Source organism: Colletotrichum destructivum, chromosome 1 (assembly GCF_034447905.1).
Source record: "Colletotrichum destructivum chromosome 1, complete sequence".
NCBI lineage: Eukaryota > Fungi > Ascomycota > Sordariomycetes > Glomerellales > Glomerellaceae > Colletotrichum > Colletotrichum destructivum.
Genome location: NC_085896.1, coordinates 6,765,700 through 6,785,356, shown reverse-complemented (window position 1 = coordinate 6,785,356; position 19,657 = coordinate 6,765,700). Strand labels below are relative to the sequence as shown.

The window sequence follows — 19,657 nt, the reverse complement described above, 5'->3', positions numbered from 1 at the left end:
AGTGGAGAGGAGAATGGAGACAGGCGATTGATTGTTTACTGAGGGTAGGCGAGTATGAGCTACAATACTTGATTACTGAGGTCTTGCTCATGGCCCAGTTGGCTAAGTCGACGTCATTCAGACTTAGCGAATTCTTACTCAGCACTCAGCACCTTGTCATACTCACTCAGCTCAAGCCCCCTCCAGTTGCACCCGCATGATGATTGGGCAATTGCGAGACTCAGCAAGAGAGTCTCTAATACCTTGGAGAGACCCAACTGAAATAGGGCGGGTCCAGAATACCTGCTGAGCTGCACCTTTTACAGAAAACAGCACCGAAAATGCAGCATCGATGGCTGCAGAAGCACCTCGTACTTGGTTTCGGTCTTGGGAAAAGGAGCGAGTTGGACCCGCCACTCCCCCATCTCGCATCTCGCATCTCGCACTCTCGCTCTCACTTTCACGCTCAACTCCGATTTCAACCTCTATGCCTGAGTTTGCAAATCGCCGCGTGCTGCGACCGCATCCGAAATGTTAAGGGTGACCGTCCACCTCGCCTCTCGCACTCTTTGCCAATCCGCACGCAATCCGCATCATCGCCTACGGCCAGATGGCCTTGCGACGTTGTCGTCCATCAATCGCTTCAACTCGACATCCGTGAGTCGCCCGGGCTGTCGTTGTCCCACGAAGGAGGTACCCAGGAGGAGGCAACCGCAGGCTTCGTTCGAGTGGGCACATGCCCCTCGCAGGCGCGCACAACAACTGGGTCAAAAGCGCCTCCACACGCAGTGTGCTGGCACGTTCTGTTCCGTAGTGCTTTCATTGCCCCGAATCCCCTCTATGCCTACTCGCGGCTCGATAGCTGTGTCAACATGCTAACGCCCTGCGAGCGGATACTTGCGAGCCAAGAATCATGATGTCTGCAGGCACTAAACCGAGGCCCGTCAAGTCTTGCCCAGTCAACCTGATTGTGGTCGCTTAGGTTAGGAGTCCGGCTGCTCAAGGTCGTTGCACGTTGTGCTACCGCTACGTCTTGTCGTATCCCATTGTGTCCCGGCCACTTTTCGATCAAGGCAAGCGCGCCTAGTTCTGGCCATTATCTTCCGAGTCTCCATGTAATTAGGCCTCGGTACGTCTTTCCCCGGATAACTTCTCGTCGCCCAAGACCTCTTCCAATACAACAGCAAAGTTCAGTTCCTCGTCTCTGTACTTATCCCGACGGTTCGCATAGCACCCGCACCGCGCCTTCCGACTTTCCTTCCCACGCAATCGGTGACAATCTCCCTCGAGCGAGACCCCAAGGCTATGAAATACGGCGAGCAGCTCGAGCAGGAATCCGTTCCAGAATGGAGTCTACGTGGGTTCTCCCGTCAATGCAGACCCGGATTCCCGGTTTGCACGTGAAGTGCGCGTCCAGGCCAACTGGTGAATTCTTCAACAGACAACGTCGACTACAATTCGCTCAAGCACGAGATCAAAGTTCACACAAGCCGCGACCAGGCCACAGCAATCGCCATCCCCGGCCACCAAGATGCCGCCCTTCAGCGGTTCGAAGACAACCTCTATGACGAGCTCTGCCAGCAGCATGACCGGGTCAACCTTTTCGTGTCCAGCAAGGCAGACGAGATCTCGCGGCGACTCCGTAAGTGTCCCGTCTCGAAGAGAAGTGCAACGTCGGGTTCGACCGGCTAACCAGGACATCTAGAACATATATCCGACCACGTCCAGAAGCTAATTGTCACGTGCGCCGAGGAAGGCGACCGAGTCTCACTCAAGCAGCACCGTCGGTTTGCCAAGTACGAGAGGGGCCTGCTTCGTTGTGGAGAGGAAACTCTTGCGCTTGCCCACTTCATCAATGCTCAAATCACGGCCTTCCGGAAGATCACGAAGAAGTACAAGGTATGTTGCGCCCCATCACGGCTTGCTGCAGACCTAGTGCTGAAACTTTATCAAGAAATGGACAGGATCTCCCACGCTCAGTGTGCGGTTCCGCGAAAACGTTCTTGCCAAACCCAAAAGCTTCACCCGACGAGGCCTGAACAACATTCAGGCCCGTTACGAGGAACTGCTTAACACTTTACGCGCTTCCACCCCTCAGTTGAGCGGGCCTAGCTCGCCTTCTTCGGATGAGCAGGTGTCTACGTGCCGAGGATCTACATCGGAAGAGTTTTTCTCGCCGGTTTCGCCTACGCAGTGGCAGCCCTGCCAGCCCGTCCGGCAGCAGCAGCAACACTACTGGAACGAGTACGACTATGGAAGCGAAGCAGGTGAGCAGGAGGACGAGTACGCCATCTACATCAACCCCGCCGACAACATGAGCTTCCCCGGTCTGGACTCGATGCGAGCGATCATGGCGGCACCCTTCTGCCATGCTAGGAGATGGTTTTCGCGACGGCAGGACCCTGAGAGACAGCGGCTGCTGGGCAGTGACCCGTTCTTGGAGAGCTACGGCGGCATTTCACCCCTTGGGACGGATACCGCCGACGACGAATATGCCAGCTCTGATGGCATGCCCACGGTGGGATATGCCACGCACTACGCCAATTTGCCGAGCCTCAACGAGCAACAGGTCAGAAGGTACCGCGAGCGCGCTCTGGTTTACGGCACCTTTGGTTGTTTTGGCGTGTCCTTTCTACTGCTCTTTGTGACCATCATTCTCATCTCAACGGGCCGCCACAAGATCCGGGCCGAGGTCGACGTTGGTATCACGGTCGGCGTCGTCGCCAGTTTATTCAGCGTATGCCTTGCCCTGGGCATGTCGCTCTGCCGGCACGACGACGTGGGCGTCTGGCCGCGCGTGTTTGTTTACAGCAGCTTCTTCGCGGCCTGCGTCCTCAACGGCATGCTGCTGATCGTGGTGGTGGGGAGCGCGGCGTAGCGCCCCTACTTTTGGTTTGTTCGGCTGCATCGTGTTTGTCGCATTGATTGATTGCATCAGCTACCGGTGCGCCGAACCAGAAGAGTGGGAGGAAGGGCGTCGACGTTTTTGACATTGTGGGACTTTGGAGCGAAGTGAGGATATTTCGACAACCTAGAGAAAATTCCCTCGCCTTCCACCTCTGCTCCGTTCTGACCTCGACGAGAAATGTCTCGGCTGTACCCGTTCCCGTTCACTGGACTAACTTACAGTGTGTCAACGACTAGCGGGGCAGTGAATTCGAAGATGAAAGGATGGAATCCGCACCGGGAGAGAGTGCTCTATACGAGATGGTGCAAGCGTTTGAAAGTTGAGACCCGTTCGATACACACATTGGGATGGAGTCGGATGGCAAACTAGACCCGGGGCTGTTTTCCCCTTCGATGGGCGTGATATTCGCCCCGCACCGACGTATGGGCGGGCTCCTGGGTTGTACCCTTGAACACAGCTCTTTACACCGTCCGAGTAAAAAGAAGAACACAAACATTTGTCTGACGGCCCTTGGAAGTGAAGGCGAGCATTTTCGGGCAATGAGCGAACGGATATGTTCCCACATTAGGCAGCAGTTCCATATTAGAATCATTCGGTACAGTTCTAGACGAGGGTGTGAGTGTGTTTTTGAGAGAGACCGGGGTTAGACCGGTCCTGGGACTGTGCTACGATCTGCTGACGATCTGGACCGTGGTGCACAACCGACTCTTGGCAACCGATGGGTGTGCTTACCCACACCTGACAACTTGTTCTAATTAGTGAGTGGACCGTTCTTGTTTGGTCTCTGCGGCATCCTGGACAAACTTGGGAGCCTGGGCCCACCAATACGTATGGTAGATAATTAGTGACCTACCAGTAAGAGGCAGGCGTGGTGGCATCCGTCTCCCCTTGTCGATTTCCTCGTTGCTTCGCGACGCAAAATTCAATTGTCTCCGAAGATATTTATTGCAATGAACAGCGCTCTGCAATCTGTATATGAACACTCCAGCGCCCATTACGGATCTCGAACACGACCTGGCGACAAACGGCGATCAGTATCTCCCCCGACGAAATTTACACCTCAGACTACCCCCGCACCGAAATCTTCCCACAACTGTCTCTATCAAACAGGCATTCTATAGCCCAGAGCATTTGGCTTGGGTCTAGGAAAATTGCCGTTGAAAAAACATAAAACGGCTTTTTGAGACTGTTAGTATCACATTAAGGAAACCAAGATTTTGCAGCCCGAAAAATCGATATAGCAACGATGGATGCCGCTTTTTGGAACCTCCAAGAGTCGGCCTCGGCGCAAAATCTTGATGAGTACTTTCAACAATTCTTCGACACAAACGGAACGGAATATCAGAACGACCCTATGCTATCAACTTTGCACGACAACGTGGTCGAAGATGGGTCCGTGATGGTATACCAGGCCAGTGGAAAGCAGTCCAATACGCGGATGGGAGAAACAGACACATCTATGGATGTAGAAACCGCCAACTCCGCCATACTGTCCCAGCTGTACTGGCCATTGTCGCCTAGAGAACATGTCACGGAAACCGGTGCCTCGACACCGTATCTGCTGCAACAAAGTCAGAGACAGGAGCAACATGTTGCTCATTATGTTAATCAACCACAACCCGTCTTCACGACGCACCAACACTTCGAGATGTTGCCCGCCAGCGACCTCATCTACTCTTCTGGCCAGAGCGAAGATTATACGTTCGGCATTACGTGTCAACGAAATGAGGAGCAGCATAACGTAGGAGTTCGTTTACTTGACCTATCATGTATTTTAAGCTGACTTCTAAGATGGCCTCAACCTCGCTAGGAACACCAGCAGGGACTTCGACGGTTCCTTGTTCTCAGATGAGTGCCAGCGGGCTCACTGTTCACACCGTAAATTTCTTCCCCCTCATTTCGCCAGCATCGAATGCGCAAAGCGACCAGGGGCTCTTGTATGACCAATTGCTGTCCTCTTCAGCTTATGACCTCCAAGACGAAATGGCTGTTGAGACGACGATTGCGCAGCTTCCAGTTGCAGAATTGCCAGTGAAGGCTTGCGACACCAATACCTCAAGGGCAACGGCGAAGGCCCGTGTGCAGCATTCACCTACTTTAACGCCTCGGCGTGAGAGAGCCACGTCTACACTCTTGCAGGTCTTCTCCGAGACGCGAAAAGCGAACGAGGATGAATTGGGCCAGACGCCAGAAAGTCAAGAGACAGCACTAACGAGAGGTGGAAAGTCTGGAAATCCTTCGATTTTGGCCAAAAACATGTCAAATATGTCACCGCCGCTTTTTCCACAGCCGGAACATCAGAACAGATCACTGTTCATTCAACCTCAGCCTCAGCCCCAATCCTATCCTACAATACCAGCTGACGTTCATGGAGAGCCATCTCCTTCAGCTCCGGCTACTCTCATAAAGCTCACCGCCTCCAGTGCAAACAACTCAACACGGTCGAATGCTCAAGAGCTGAGGGGATTAAAGCACATGAAGTTCTCCGAGCTACCCGAGTCCGTGAACTTTTCTTCAAGTTTTGAGCATTCAGATTTAGACATGGCAACGCCGATTCAATCACGAACAGATCCTAGATCAGTAATGTCCTCTTCAATGCAGTCGCTTGGTCCGCCAGCAGTCGAAAAGCTTACTGCCACCGCAGCAAGCGCAAGCCCCAATGCTGCAGCCGGGTCGACAGGTATTGCAGCGGGAGGAATGCCCCATTTTTTGGATAGAGGAAGTAAAAGCAGAAGGACAAGCGTTTCTCCAGTCCATGCCTCGTCTGCCCTCAAGCAAAGGTCATCTCCCAGCATCAAGCCGCTCTTGCCTGGGACGCCTGGAGGGTACTCTGCGCAGGACACGGTAACTGATTTGTTGGCCTCGAAGTCGAACTATCAGAACATCCTGGAAGGCAACACAGTGCCTGGTGTGACGTATCCGAGTGAGATGTCAACCAACCTCACGTTGAAACGTGCCTCCCACAAGCTTGCAGAGCAAGGCCGACGGAACCGATTCAACCTGGGCTTAGAAGACATGGCAAGCTTGTTGCCGCACGCACTAGACGATTCCATGAATGGCGAAAATGACGAGAAAACAAACAAGAGTGTTAGGGTAGGGGGGGCATCGAATAGTAAGGCCAACATTGTTGAGCTGGCGCTCGGATACATCAAACAGCTGAAGAAGGAAGTCGCCGACGCCAACAAAAGGGCTGTAGAGGCGGAGAATAAGTTGGGGCTCGGGAGACATCAGTGCGAAAAAAACACCGTCGGGGCCGAGTTAGGCATATAGAAAGGCTTAGGGCTGTTCTCGTGATAAGGCAACTAAACAGGTAAGTCAAAGCACCCACATTTCGGCCACCCCCACATTTCGGCCACCTTAGATGAGGGCATTCCCACCAACACCAGTATGTTCAATTAATTATTGACTTCGCCTAGATGCCACCACAATACAGCTTTCAGCCTCACTAGGTAAATCAGCCTCGCTGGACTTATCTGTGATATCCTCTTTTTCGCCTGCCTCGATCTGAGCCTTCTGGATGTCCTTGATATTGGCGAACTTGGTGTTTGGGTCGATCTGGACTGCCCTTCTTTTCCTTGCTGCAGTATTGGTGACTTGGGCCTGCAGGAGCTCCAGCTTATGCTGGGCAGTAGCCAGGTTATATGCCTGCTCGCTGAAGCCTTTTTTCACCTTCATGAAGAGGAGGCGTTGAGTAGAGGCATCATTATCTAGCTCTGTGAATAGCTTCAGTTGGCCAGCCAGATCCTTCATCTTCCTTGGCGTTGACCATGCCACTGCAGATGACGCAGATGCCCATCCCTCAGCTTCCTTGCCTCCAGACTGCCCTTTGCTGACCTGATCTGACGATGCTGATGGCTTTGGTGTTGTTGGGAGTAGGAGGGAGCTCATCAGAGGCTTCGCCATAGAGACAGGCCATAACCCTGTCCATTTCCAACCACTTCTGATGTTCTGCATCGTCATACCTGCAGTACGAGCCTTCTGATAACAGCCTATAAAGTTCCTCTTGCCTACAACAGTTGAATCATTCCACTGACTAAGGTATCCAAGCTCCTTCCTATAGGCTGCCTTAACAGGGCTAAAGACTGACTGATCAAGTGGCTGGAGGACATGGGAGGTATGTGGCGGTAAGAACAAGAGATGGATGTTGTTTATATAGCATAACCACATAAAGTCAGTCGTTGTGTGACTCCCATGTCCATCCATGATCAGCAGCCTGACCTCCTTGCCCTGAGGAAGGGTCTGAGGGATGAAGACCTTCTGCAGCCATTCAACTGCAGTAGCATCTGAAGTCCATCCATTATCTGTTGCAGTGAATTGCCATCCTTCATAAGGGCCAAGGTCCAGGGGAAACCACTGTTGCTGGACTGCCTTGCCCTTATATATAACGAGGGGATTCAGAACATGGCCCAGGGCAGAGATGCATTCAATGATGGATACCCATGCCCTTGATCCAGGCTGTTTCTTGCGAACAGACTTCGTCTCAGACATGCCCAGCACCAGCCCATTAGAGCCCTGGCCCTCAAGGATACCAGTCTCATCCATGTTGTATCTGTTGGCTGGTTTAATGCTGATGATCTCTGGTATGGCGAGATGCTTGAACCAGTCCCTGATGACCTCAGTAGATGCCCCATTAACACGTCTAGAATCGATAGAGCGACTTCTCTGGACCTTGACTGATGGATTCCTCCTTATAAAGGCCTGTACCCAGCCTCTTCCTACAGGCTGGGTATCCCCCATTGCATGAAGGATACGTCCAGCGAACTCCTTGACCTGTTGATGTGAAGGAGGGAGCCCAAGGGCATGCTGAATCCGCACCCATTCAGCCAGCTTAGCCTCCTGAGCAGGAGAAAGCCTCTGAAGGTCAGCAAAAGCAGCTGCCCTACCCTGGGTTCCATGGAGTCGATACTGAAGGGTTGTCCTAGGGATCCCATACTCAAGTGCTGCCTTCCTTAGGCTCATGCCGTTGCTGATGGCTTCAACAGCCTGATTGATCTCATCTTCGGTATATTCGACCATTAGGTATAGACAAAGGTATTTGCAAAAAATGAAGCCATTCGGATAAGATCTGTAAATGTTGTATTTGTTTGAAGTTAGAGGGTAGTCATGGTGTTGAGGGGAAATGAGGCATTTTTGGGTGGCCGAAATGTGGGGGTGGCCGAAATGTGGGTGCTTTGACTTATGGTTAAGAAATGATGTAAGATGTCAACGGACATTTGTCATTTCGTAGTTGATAGCACCCAGTAAAGTCTCCTACCGTATCCATGCGAACGTTGGCATGCTCGTTTCCTCTCAGCATTAGCTCGTCTCATTTTGAGCGCGCTCTTATCTTGCGGCACAAACAGGGTGGGTGACATTATGGAACGGATTTGGTGGCAATACTTCCGGTCGAACAGATCGCTTTCAGCGTAACGTTTCCATTCCCAGCGAGTCCCGTCTAACAATGTTAAAATACTACCGGACTCTCCTTTTCCTGCTCGATTGGTTGTCAACCTCTATGTCAACAACGTATAGAGCACTCTATTCTTTGCACAACAGTATCGCATTACTGTCATCCAACACTTCGCTTTCTTAACAGACAATGTATCGAACCCCACAGGAGGCGTTTACATCTCTTTGGCGAAGCCTGTGAATGCGAAGTCAGGGCGGGCACCTAGGCGGCACCAATGAGGGTGGAGCATCGCGCTTCTGGTGTCTTCTAGACGGATGCTTCAGTGATCATTGCGGATCAAGACTAATAATTTGTCCTGGAGCCAAAGAAAAAGAAGAATATGGGTAAAAATGTGGACGGAAATAGAAGCGCCGCTCTTCATTCTTCTCCGAGACGCTCGCGGAGCGGAGCGGAGCATTGGCCAAGTACTAAAGCAGCGCCGGATGCCAGAAGAGGCGGAACAAGGACTCCGGGTATTTTTGCCGGTACGAGACCTGGGCCACGCTATCTTCGCAGTTGAGGCGTCGTTCTCTGAGCCAAAAGTCTCAGCTGCTCCGGGGCGAATGTCTCCGTCCTCGTTTAGTACAGCTGTGCGATTGACGCTGTCCACTCGGATCGGGTAGGTTTCTTCTTGGAGGACCTGGGCGCCACATGCCAGGTTCGCTTCCACAACTCGCTTGACCATCGCGTATTCGTCGTCGTTTCTCCAAGCGATCCTGATGGAGGTGTGGGTTTCTCGGGTCCTTCGTCACCGCTCGGCACCGCCAGGAAGCGGCTCCTCCCTCTCCAGTGCCGATCTGGCTCTCTACCATTGTTCGGATTGATCCGACCCGACGCTTTTTCGGCGGCTTCGCTTTCGGCGTTGGACGTGTCGATTGTGCAGTACAGCGTGTCGGAGAAATTGGACGGCGTTGTGTTGAATGACGAAAGCGTTCGGAGGTTGGTCGATTGGAAGACGGGGCTGATCGCGTGGCATCGGCGTACGACAAGGGCGGGAAGTGTGTGGCGTTTGTGGCGATAATTTCGAGTTGCTCGCGGACCAGCTTCACTTCTTCGTTCATGTGCTTCGTGGTAACGTCCAGCTTCGAGCTCAGGTCGCGCATCGTCTCTTCCTGCTGCTTGATCGCATCCTTCAGCCATTGGGACTCTTTGCGATATTCCTCCAGCAACTCTAACGCCTTCCGGGGCATCGTCCTTCTATCACTGCTTGCATTGCTTCCGCTCCTAGCATCGCCACCTCGTTTGTCGTCGCTCGCTCGTTGAACTGGGCCTTCGATTGATGCCGCTCGCTTCGTAGTTCGAGTAATTCTCTTCGGTTCTTGCGTAGGCTCTTTGCGGGTCGGCTTCACCGCACGAATCAGACGCTTTGGCGTCGGAAATTGGGGGTCCGGATTCGCCACAATACCCGGCTCTGTTTGATCCGCCATGACGGGAAGCTAACCCCTAGACTCTCTCTGCCCTAACGCTCAAAATCGAGGAAGCTACGGCGAGAACAGAAGCAAGCAAAGGATGATTTCACCGCCGTAATGTCAGGGGATGACACAGGTACTTGTTCCGCTGGCACTTTCCCATGCCCCGTTTCCCTCCGGTGGAGGGGTGATGAGGAGCGAGCTCCGACAAGCTCTCATTGGCTGGAAGGTGTCGACTGGCCAATGGTAGCGGCCGCTCGATGCCCCCATGCGACGAGTTTTCAACCAAGGGGCCCACCGATCGAGTTCGAAGTTTCCAAGTCGAGGGAAGGAGGCACGCACCGCACTAGTGAACCTCTGAGGCGCAAGGCGCAAAGTGGGAGGTGCGCATCGCTGCTCGCCATCACTTTGCGGAATCAGCCTTACAGTAGCAGCGCCCAGCAGGACCATCAACTCTTCAACTTCTTAGTCGATTCAACAGCCACACGGTCCATTCGGTTCCTCTCCGCAGAGAATCAGCCCATGCTTGTATTCTGCTTTTATCACTATTAAGGAGTCAAGGTGGATGGAAATCCTCTTGCAAGTGCTGCTGACTCAAGAAAAGGGAAACAAAAGGGCACATCGTCGCCCGACGGAGACAAAGACAAGACGTGAGAGCCCAAAAGATAACGTCAACAACCCCTCATTCGTCCACCCCCCTTATTCGTCACCCCGCATCATAGGCATCACAACATAACTATTAATCGCTGAAATTAACACAACTAATTATCAGCTACTACAATACAGCTGCCAACACTTCCACTAGGGCTTCTACTACCGCCGGATTCATCTAGACCATCGCTGACTTCGCCAGCCTCAATTCGAGCCCTGTGGATGTCTTTGATCCTTGCAAACTTAGTGTTGGGGTCTATCTTAACTGCCTTACGTTTCCTCTTCCTTATGCTGTCCATCTGGGACTCCATCATGCTGATCTTCAGCTGGGCAGCTCCCAGCTGATATTCCTTATCATCAAAGGCCTTTTGGACCTTTCTGAATAACAGCCGTTGGGTGCTGTTGTTGCTATTGCTGCTGTTATCCAACTTGCTGTATAAGTCCAGGTGATCCTTGAGCTCAGCTGGCTTCCTTGGTGTATTCCACGTGACTATAGTCGTATGAGAGTCCCAGTCATCAGCAGGCCTACTCTGAGGCTGCTGATTTAGTGCTGAAGGGCTGTTGTCAGGCACCAAAGGATTCCTAAGGGGATAACTGGCAGAGACAGGCCCTAACCCTGTCCACTTCCACCCACTAATGATATTCTGCCCTTTCAGAGCTGCCAGACGTGCCTTTCCATAGCAGCCAAGGAAGTTTCTCTTGCCCACAACAGTTGAATCGTTCCAGAGGTCCAAGTACCCTACAGCGCTGCCGCCAAAGCAAACAAATCAAATATGATCTGTGGTTTGGTTATTTGACTTCCGAAACATAGATTATTCGTTGATTCCGTTGGTTTACTAAGTCAGTAAATCAAATGTATGGGGCACGTGACCCAGCAAAGTGAAGCTATTCACACTGTTTTGAAGATGCATGCCATCCAATCTCCCCTCCAATGGGCAGTACACCTCTCTTCAGCCAGTTCTTCGTCAATTGAAGTCGCTCCATAGTTTCTGGCATCATCGACTGCCTCTGGGTCGTCAAGGTCAACTTCGCAGTACTGAAAGCCCTCTCGCAGTCGCTGGCCATGGCAGGTATAGCGAAGACGTCTATAGCCAGCTTGCTGAGTTGTGGATAGTTGGACTGGTGATCAAGCCACCACTTCACAGGGTCAGCAGCAGTCTGAGGTACCTGACGAAGGTAGGCTTCGAGTTCATCGTGACGAGGACGCTGTGGCTCAACGCCGCGGCGGCTCTGTACCCATTGCCTGAAAGCACCATCTTCATAAGCAGGAAGGGAGATTTCTGAAGCCTCAAATGCTGATTCAGGCAGCAACTCTTGGTGCCGACGATACCAACGATCAAAATACTCCTTCACACTCTTCTTTGCATCTCTGAGCCACACCAGCTGCTCCCCATCATTCCATACCGCCTCAAGGTATGAGATACCGAGGCTGGGATGGAGGATAATAGAGGCTGCAAATAAAGGAGAATTACCAAGCTTAGTGTAATACTCATTCAGCTTCTGCCATCCTAGCTCCACACAGTTGCGAAGGTGATCCTGATACGGCGGAGGAAGTGTTACGAATCGTGACGGCTTCCGCCTCTGATCTTCTCCCTGTTGCAGTAGTAGAGACGAAGGAAGAGGCGGGGATGGAGTGTGTTGGGAAGGTCGCGATGACCTTAAGGTACGTCCTGACTGAGGTTGAGAGAGAGGTGCTTCTTTTGCACACGTGAGATCGATTTCTGTCAGGGAAGACGGCGAAAGGTTGCTTGCTGAAGTATAAAACAGCTTCCGGTCTTCAAGGTGCTCCAGGAGGTACTCCATACCAGTCATAACCTCCCAAAGGCGACCATGGCCATCTCCTTTCCCCCAACCCTCAGTGCGTTTAGTCTGAAGATAAAAAGGCTCTAGCAGACATCGTATCTCAGCAAGGACTTTCCAATCCTCTGGAGAAAGTAGGTCGCTATCAGGAATTCTTTTCTTACGGTTATCATCGCTCTGAACCCAGTTGATATATGTCTCCAACTCTGCTTGTTTCTGAATGGCCCGGTCAATCATCAAGTAGGTAGAATTCCATCTTGTATCATTATTCGAGCAGAGCTGGGTCTCTCGAGTACCTTGGCGGAAGAGCTCAAAAGTGGAGCCAGAGTCTACCTCTCGCGATGCTTTCCGGAATCGTTCAGACCTTTGAGGAGATGCTCGGATAAACTTGATGATGTTGCGAAGCTTGCCAATAGCACCAGACCTTCTCCAGAGGTCAAGGTCCCTGTCGTGGTGGTTGATGGACTGGTAGAAGTATGACTCTGCTTCCAAAGTGTCTCTATCCTTGCCAAAAAGCAGAGCTCGAGCAACCAGGTTGAGAATGTGGCCGTAGCAACGCATCCGACGCGCTTGATGGTCGTGCGTCTCCATGGAGGGATCCAGGCGGGCGAAGAGATGAGAGATACAGGTGTCATTGTTGCTGGCGTTATCGCTGACAACAACACCGACCTTGCCGACAATTTCATATCGTTGAATGACCTCATGGAGCGTGATTGACATGTTGAGACCGCTGTGCTCGTCTTTTTGTTGGGTAAAAGCCAACAGGCGAGTCTGCTGCTTGCCCTTGATGTCAAGGAAGTGGGCGGTTGCAGCAAGGTAGGCAAAATTGTTGGGCGAAGTCCACATATCGAAACCAAGGTGAACGGCAGAGATAGAGGCAGCCAGCTCTGATTTGACGCGAGAAAACCCGCGGCAATAAACCATCTCGAGATGGTCAGTCATCAAAGTCCTGCCCCATGGCACTTCAAGAGTAAGAGATGAATCGTGCTGGCGGAGGAGTTGCTGTACGTATTCGTTTTGGAAGTGGTTAAATGAGAGGTCGTTGGCGATAATGATAGCTAAACATAGGTCCTTGATAGTGCTTACTTTCGCTTTGGGGAAATGGCTGATCTTCCTTCTCTTCGAGTGGCTATCAGGAGCCTTCTCCCCATCTTCTTCATCAGAAGTTGTATCCCATACCCTAAGGCCACGAACTTTGCGAAGATGCTCGGCAGCAGAGGTTGTAGCAGCTGATGAGAAGAACTCAGGCTTGCTTTGCGAGTCACAACGACGGCAGCACCAAAAGGGTGCTCCAGGCAGGCCAGCAGAGGTCAGTTCAACGAGGAAAGTCTCATGGTCCTTGATCCAGGTCTTTCTTCCTCTGCTGCCCTTTCTGGCGAGTTGCTCTTCAAGGACAAATCGACGGTTGTGCCAGACGATAGTAACAAGGTCTGAGATAGCTGGGTTGGGTGGAAGGTTGGCTGCCAAGCTGGCAGCGACTTGCGTGGCGACTTGACTCGAGGATCCAAGGCGAAAGAGGGCGTTTTGAGTGATAGGTATAACACTTGCTTGGGAAGATGAGGGCGTGGTTGACATGGCGATAATTTGTGGTGGAGCTGATGATGATGAGGATGATGTATTCGGTTGAGAACCCAGTGGTTGCCCGGGGAAAGAGTAAGCTTATGTAGGGAAATGATAACTCCCTTGCGTCCCCCAATCACTCTTAGACTGCCAGATAGGTATCCGTCACTTTAAGTGCCAGAATCGAGTGATCTCATTGTTTGTGATAATTCGTGGTTGGGCATTATTAATGGTGGTGGTGCAAAGTGGTGGCTGACGAGGTGAGGCACTGAGGAATGGGAAGGTGGAGACGGAATATTGGAGCCTGATTGGTTCCTGTAGTTAGTCGGCTGCTTACATCATCAAGAAGGGGCACACTTATTAAATGTAGCAAATCTGAATGCCTTCAATTTACTTATTTGGCGATTGAAGATGCATGGATTTGATGGCTTTATTTGGTAGTTGCTTTAGGGCCTGATCGGAAACTTGGATAACTTTCAAATGCCAGTTGGATAACGCAACTTGGATAAGAAATGAACCCTAAAACTGAATAAATGCTGCGCTAGGCCTTTTTGAGGCCCATTTTCCATGTCCTGGGTTCGCCTCTGCATGAACTCAAAGTTATGCCACATTTGCCCCGTACCTGGATAAGATTGACATTCTGCCGCCCTGAAAGGGCTCATAACCCCTCTTTGCCCATACAAATCCCTAATGGTCCTCCGGACCATCATTAGCACTTGGATAACGTTATCCAACCGCAAATAACTCACAACTGTCATGAAAAATACGCAACTATTCGCAACAGTCGCAGTATCTGGCGCTGTTGCAGTCGGCCGCTGCCCATATAACTATGGGCAAATTGCAGCAGAAAAGGAGGTTATTAATAAGGGTGGAAAAAAGGCAGCCCGGCGGTTCTGTCAGCAGCTCCTTCGCGGCTCAAATCGTCGCTTCTTCAGCCTCTTTCGTATGGGTCAACGGCAGTTTCGAGTACTCATGAGGTGGCTTAGGAATAACACGCCTCTACAGTCGTCAAAGAACCTTCTAGTTGAGCAGAAAGTGCTTATTAGTCTGTTTATATTGGCAACTGGCAGCGCACAACGGAACGTTAGTCATTTCTTCCGGATCAGTCAGTCAACAGTGTGTATGGTGTGGAATGAGGTATTGCCATATCTTGTTAAACTCCACAAGGCATACGTAATACCAGCTGGAGAAACAGAGCTTTCGCCAGAGATCGAGAACAACAAGAAGCTAGGCAAATACTTTACTGGCTGTGTTGGCGCAGTTGACGGCACTCTTATTAATGCGTATATCTCCGAAAACAATCAGGCAACGTGGCGAAGTCGGAAGGGTACCGTGGCCCAGAATGTCTTTGCTGCAGTCCGGTTCGATGGTGGGTTCTCGTATGTGCTTGCTGGGGCTGAAGGGTCTGTCCACGATGCCAGCCTGGTCAATTTTGCGTATAGTCGAGGGTTTCGAGTCCCAGAAGGCCGATATTTCTTAGCTGACGCAGGCTTTGGTGGACGAAGTGGCCTTGTTGTTCCGTATAACAAAACTCGTTATCATTTGCAGGAATGGAGGGACGCAGAGAGACCACCAGCAACAGCCCAAGAGCTATACAACCTCCGTCATAGTCGCCTTCGAGTCATCGTTGAGCAGGTCTTTGGTCGCCTTAAGCGGAAGTGGAAGATTATTCGCCAAGCAGCTCCAGAGTATTGCCTTGACTCGCAAGTCAAGATCATATACGCAGTAACAGGCCTCCACAACTTCTTGCTTTATCATGTTGAAGAGAAGGTTGTTGAAGACACCGAAGATGAGGGTATTGATGTATTTCAAGCAGGTGAAAGGGCTGATAAGTGGTGTATGGGGCGAGGTATGGACGATATTCGGCAGCAGACAGCAACGGCAATGTGGCAACAGTGGCAGGCAGCAGGCGCGCAGAGGTAGATAAGAATAATTATAACTGGTCATTACAACTAACTGACCTATCGACTTTTCTCTTGCTTGTATACTTCCATACAATATGCCTTCTTTAACTCGTCACTTGGTAGTAAGTTCCAATACCTTGCTCGCGATACTACTAACTTCTTCTCCTTCGTTATCAGCCTATTTGAAACAATCAGATAAACGTCATAATTAAGGTCACTTTGAAACCTCGCAAGGTCCTCCATTGCCTTATTCACCTCAACTTCTTCACGTGACGGCTGCTCTCTCACCCTGTGTTTCTCCTTTAACTTCATTGCTAATACCTCTCTTTTACTTCTGGAGAACTTGTTTCCAAGGTCCTGGATCGACTGGCCAACGTACGCGTTGGCCTCGGCAGCAGTAAGTGTTTTCTTTCTCCGTGGCTTGTTGCCGATAGGAATGAATTGGCCACGTTGAGGTGGAGGAGTTGAGTGAAGATATGACGTTAGGGACTGTGGCGATGAAAAGGGAGACTGACTTGGCTGTAGATCCCGTGTACCTGGATGAAGGTCGCCTTCTTCGACATCTCCAACATCCTCTTGGTCACTACCGTTGCCCCCAGAGTCGACCTCACGGCTAACCTCTTCAATAGACTGGATATTGTTGCCCTTGCCGACAGTGGTACTCCATATCTCTTGGTATGGAGCTGGCGGCCCTATCCCCGTCTCGAAAACCCACTCTTGCCGTGGGTGGTCGCTAAGAAAGCTCTCTTTTGCCTCATCACTGCAAAAGACTCTGCCGTCATCTTCATCGTACGTATTGCCTGACCTATAGGCAACAGAGGCCCAGGTATCGTACCTCTTTCTCTCAACGTCGTACTTATTAGCTAACTGTATAGCAGTTACGCTGTTGGCGAACCAGGCCTCGTCGTTTATTTGCGTTGCAAGCTCGATGAAATTGGCCTTCTCGTGGCAGCCTTGGTGGTGTTGAGTTTCTTGTCCCGGTAGAGGATGACGAGCTCCTCCATGAAGCGATGAGTCAGGTCCGAGTTCCATGGCGTGCGAGACCGTTTTTGTGCTTGGCTAACATTTCTAATAGACTGCCGAGTCTGTTCTTCGTAGAAAGGCAAGGTACTGCCTTGGTTGACTGCTTCACCAACTTCATCATCATCATCATCAAGATCATCAAACCACCGCCTTCGCTTTGCGGGTTGCCTTGCTGACCGCCGTGGTGGGTGCTTTCTCTTGCTGCCGCTGCCGCTGCCGCTGCTGCTGTCGTCTTCGTCAGCAACAACAATGATAGTACCCTCTTTGTTAATGGAGAGTCCTTCTTCGCTTTGCCAATTCGCCATTGCAACTTCGCGATAATAACGTTAGTAAGAGGAAGAAGCAATCGATAAACGCCTTCAGTGAGGGGAAATGAATTCTATTATCTACAGGGCAGGCGGTGAGTAACATCCTCAACATCAGGGATCACAGCGATACTTCATGCAATTATGCTTCCACTTGGCAGGAATTACTAAGCAACAAGTACTAATTATCCAAGTTACCTACATTATCCAAGTTTTATCCAACATACCGATCACTGCCTAAGTATGAGAGCTCGTGCACAGATTCCGTAGACATTGTTGCGCGTTGAAGGGGCGACAATCCTTCTTCGCGGAGAGGGCGACAGTGGACCAGTCTGTCTGTAATCTGTAGTATTTTGTGGCACCGATCGTAGCATGCCTGGTGTCTGGTGCTTTCTCTGTGCAGGAGGTGATACCGTTCTGTCGGGCTCGTCGTCGTTGTTGTCGCGGGACGTTGCAAACTATGTCGGGGGTGATAGGTGACCCATAACCTATCGGTGGCTGTCGTGTTGATGTTTGTTTGGGCGCGGTCGTTGTGCTCGCGTGATAGCCCGTGACTCAACCGTGGTGGTGGCGATGGTGTTGTCTGTTGACGTGTCGTGCTTTGTGGCTTGCTCTCGAATTTTTCGTGGTCAGAGCCCGCCCGCGGCCACGAGCAGGTCCTTTGGATGCAGAATTAATGCCGAGGATGAGATTGTGCCCAAAGTGACCTCTGAGAGCGCAAGCGGGCGTTGTTTGATCAATTTGATGCTGTTTTCAAAAATTTCGTTCTCGCTTTTGTTGATGTCTTTTTCCCCCCTAGAGATGTCCCCGAAGTCCCTGCTTTATAGCCACGTGTCTGGTGCGTACTCGGCCCTTTGTTTTTCCAACTAATCCCGTAATTCCAGCCCATGGCATCTGGCCCATGACGCCACTGGTTTTAGTTGAGGAATGGCAACACTCCTGAAATGGGGGGAAGCTGGCTGCTTGGGGAATTAGTGCCGTGTTGTAGGCCATTGATGAAATCGGAGATGTCCATGTTTTGACCGTCATCGTCGCTGCGAAGGTTGAAATGTTTGTTAAATACAGAGGCACCGAGAGACGTTTGAACGAACATTTGCATTTCCACGGCAGCCACTCGTGCCACCTCTGAAGCACGATCGATGCTTCTGGAAGAATCTCACGTTTTGCAATGGTGCACTAAGCGCATGGGTCGTGTCAGTCCGGATATTAAGTGGAATCGTAAGCCTAATACCCTCGATTACTATATTTGTCGGCATTGAATATACTAAGTCAAGAATCCACTTCTTACAGCCAACGCTCTCCCTAACTCTTTGGTGTCACAGTAGTTCGTGTTCTCGGGCTTGGAAACGTCGGTATATTGTTGTTGGCATGGTCAATCTTGAACGGCGCCCGACTTCCATCCCCATGAAGATCGTGAGCTTCTCGGACCCCCTTGTTGACCCTGTTCTCTAATCCCTCGGTAGCGTTCGTTATAGTCGTTTTATTGCTGAGTGATATCGCGATCACTGGTAAATCATTTTGGCCTGGTAAGTGGGCCTTAGAGGGATCGTATTCAGTGTTGAATATGTCGAAGATAATCCAGATCCGCATAGGCCATCTCTCCTGGACGACAAGCATTGTGTCTGCATACGCGACCTGGGCAGCTGTGTCTTTCGACTTGATGAGGTCAATTGCCACGTCGACTATCTCCTTGTCGTATGACCACGCCTGAGGCCAATGACGACTTTTTTTCGAGACAGAAACAAAGATGCGCTTGGCAATCGGGTCACCACATCGTTCATTCATCGCAGTAGAGTTGAAAATGTTCCTGAAATTGTTTCGACAATAGAATAGACGTAGTAGTCACTCCCGACCTGGGTATCTATATTAGGACGAACACTACGCGGTCCGTGGAATGGTACTGGCACTCACTATGATTCGAGAAATATTGGGACAATGCTAGCCGCATAAGTTGTTAAAACGTGGCTTCGACTGCAAAAAACAGGAAAGTAGACGTATTAATATACGCATGGACTAAAATTATGACATGTTTTATAATAATCAAGCTATGCATCAAACCAGCATAAGGATGCATAATAACCATGCACTAAAACATGGGTGTTACGCAATGCCACATCTTGTACTCAAATCGAAAGGCCAAGGCTTATTTATTCATCTGCCTTCACTTTAAAGTACCGTGACCGTACTGTAACATTTGCTTCCATTCCGATGACTCTCTTCCGCTACTGACTTTCTGGCGTCCCATAGCTGCAAGGTCCGCACGTGCCGTAGACAACGCTTACAGTCGATCCGTTGGTATAAATAGCATGAAAATCGTCGGTGCACGGGCCGGTGCATTTATCCTGCACGGTGGCGTCGCATGTTGAGCATTTGGTCCTCTCCCAAGTGCACATATTGAAGGCTTGATCTAGGGACTAGTCAAACCAGAAACAGGATCTAGAACTCAACAATCACTCACGCTGAACTCAAAAGGATACTTGGTCGGGGGTTTTAGTGGTGATATTGGCTCTGGGGTGTTTGTTGTTGATTCGCGTGGCGGATGAAGAGACGTCCTATGACGTGCGGAAGGTCCTAATACTTATAGGCTCAGGAAATCGCTCGCCACACTGTTGGATGGAGACGAAGGACATGCCAAGGTCTTCATTCATTTTGAGCCACGTGCTGGCATGGTCGCGACTCGAAAGGATTGG

General features: G+C 50.9%; 3 protein-coding genes across 3 annotated transcripts; 2 read left to right on the top strand and 1 right to left on the bottom strand.

The window, feature by feature from the left end:
- The first annotated feature begins 295 nt into the window (after positions 1 to 295).
- On the top strand, positions 296 to 3,701 carry CDEST_02048 (Putative SPX domain-containing protein). The gene is made up of 5 exons (XM_062918207.1): positions 296 to 1,108; positions 1,211 to 1,336; positions 1,421 to 1,621; positions 1,685 to 1,878; positions 1,934 to 3,701. Exons 2-5 carry the CDS (start codon positions 1,285 to 1,287, stop codon positions 2,855 to 2,857), a joined length of 1,371 nt encoding a protein of 456 aa, XP_062774258.1. The 5' UTR covers positions 296 to 1,108; positions 1,211 to 1,284; the 3' UTR covers positions 2,858 to 3,701.
- Positions 3,702 to 4,133: 432 nt separating this feature from the next.
- On the top strand, positions 4,134 to 6,157 carry CDEST_02047 (Putative myc-type, basic helix-loop-helix (bHLH) domain-containing protein; the record flags this gene model as incomplete). Its single annotated transcript, XM_062918206.1, has 2 exons — positions 4,134 to 4,628; positions 4,679 to 6,157. The coding sequence occupies 2 exons, from the start codon at positions 4,134 to 4,136 to the stop codon at positions 6,155 to 6,157; spliced, it is 1,974 nt and encodes a 657-aa protein (XP_062774257.1).
- Positions 6,158 to 18,189: 12,032 nt separating this feature from the next.
- CDEST_02046 (uncharacterized protein) lies at positions 18,190 to 19,519 on the bottom strand. The gene is made up of 3 exons (XM_062918205.1): positions 19,426 to 19,519; positions 18,879 to 19,374; positions 18,190 to 18,820 (listed from the first exon to the last, which is right to left on the bottom strand). Exon 3 carries the CDS (start codon positions 18,750 to 18,752, stop codon positions 18,270 to 18,272), a length of 483 nt encoding a protein of 160 aa, XP_062774256.1. The 5' UTR covers positions 18,753 to 18,820; positions 18,879 to 19,374; positions 19,426 to 19,519; the 3' UTR covers positions 18,190 to 18,269.
- Between the last annotated feature and the right edge of the window lie 138 nt (positions 19,520 to 19,657).

Bases quoted from the DNA above. Each gene is read 5' to 3' on its own strand.
- CDEST_02048 (XM_062918207.1), top strand. From the start codon at position 1,285: ATGAAATACGGCGAGCAGCTCGAGCAGGAATCCGTTCCAGAATGGAGT. The intron at 1,337-1,420 runs GTGGGTTCTCCC...ATTCTTCAACAG, and splicing joins CGTTCCAGAATGGAGTCTAC to ACAACGTCGACTACAATTCG. The intron at 1,622-1,684 runs GTAAGTGTCCCG...CAGGACATCTAG, and splicing joins CGAGATCTCGCGGCGACTCC to AACATATATCCGACCACGTC.
- CDEST_02046 (XM_062918205.1), bottom strand. From the start codon at position 18,752: ATGAATGAACGATGTGGTGACCCGATTGCCAAGCGCATCTTTGTTTCT.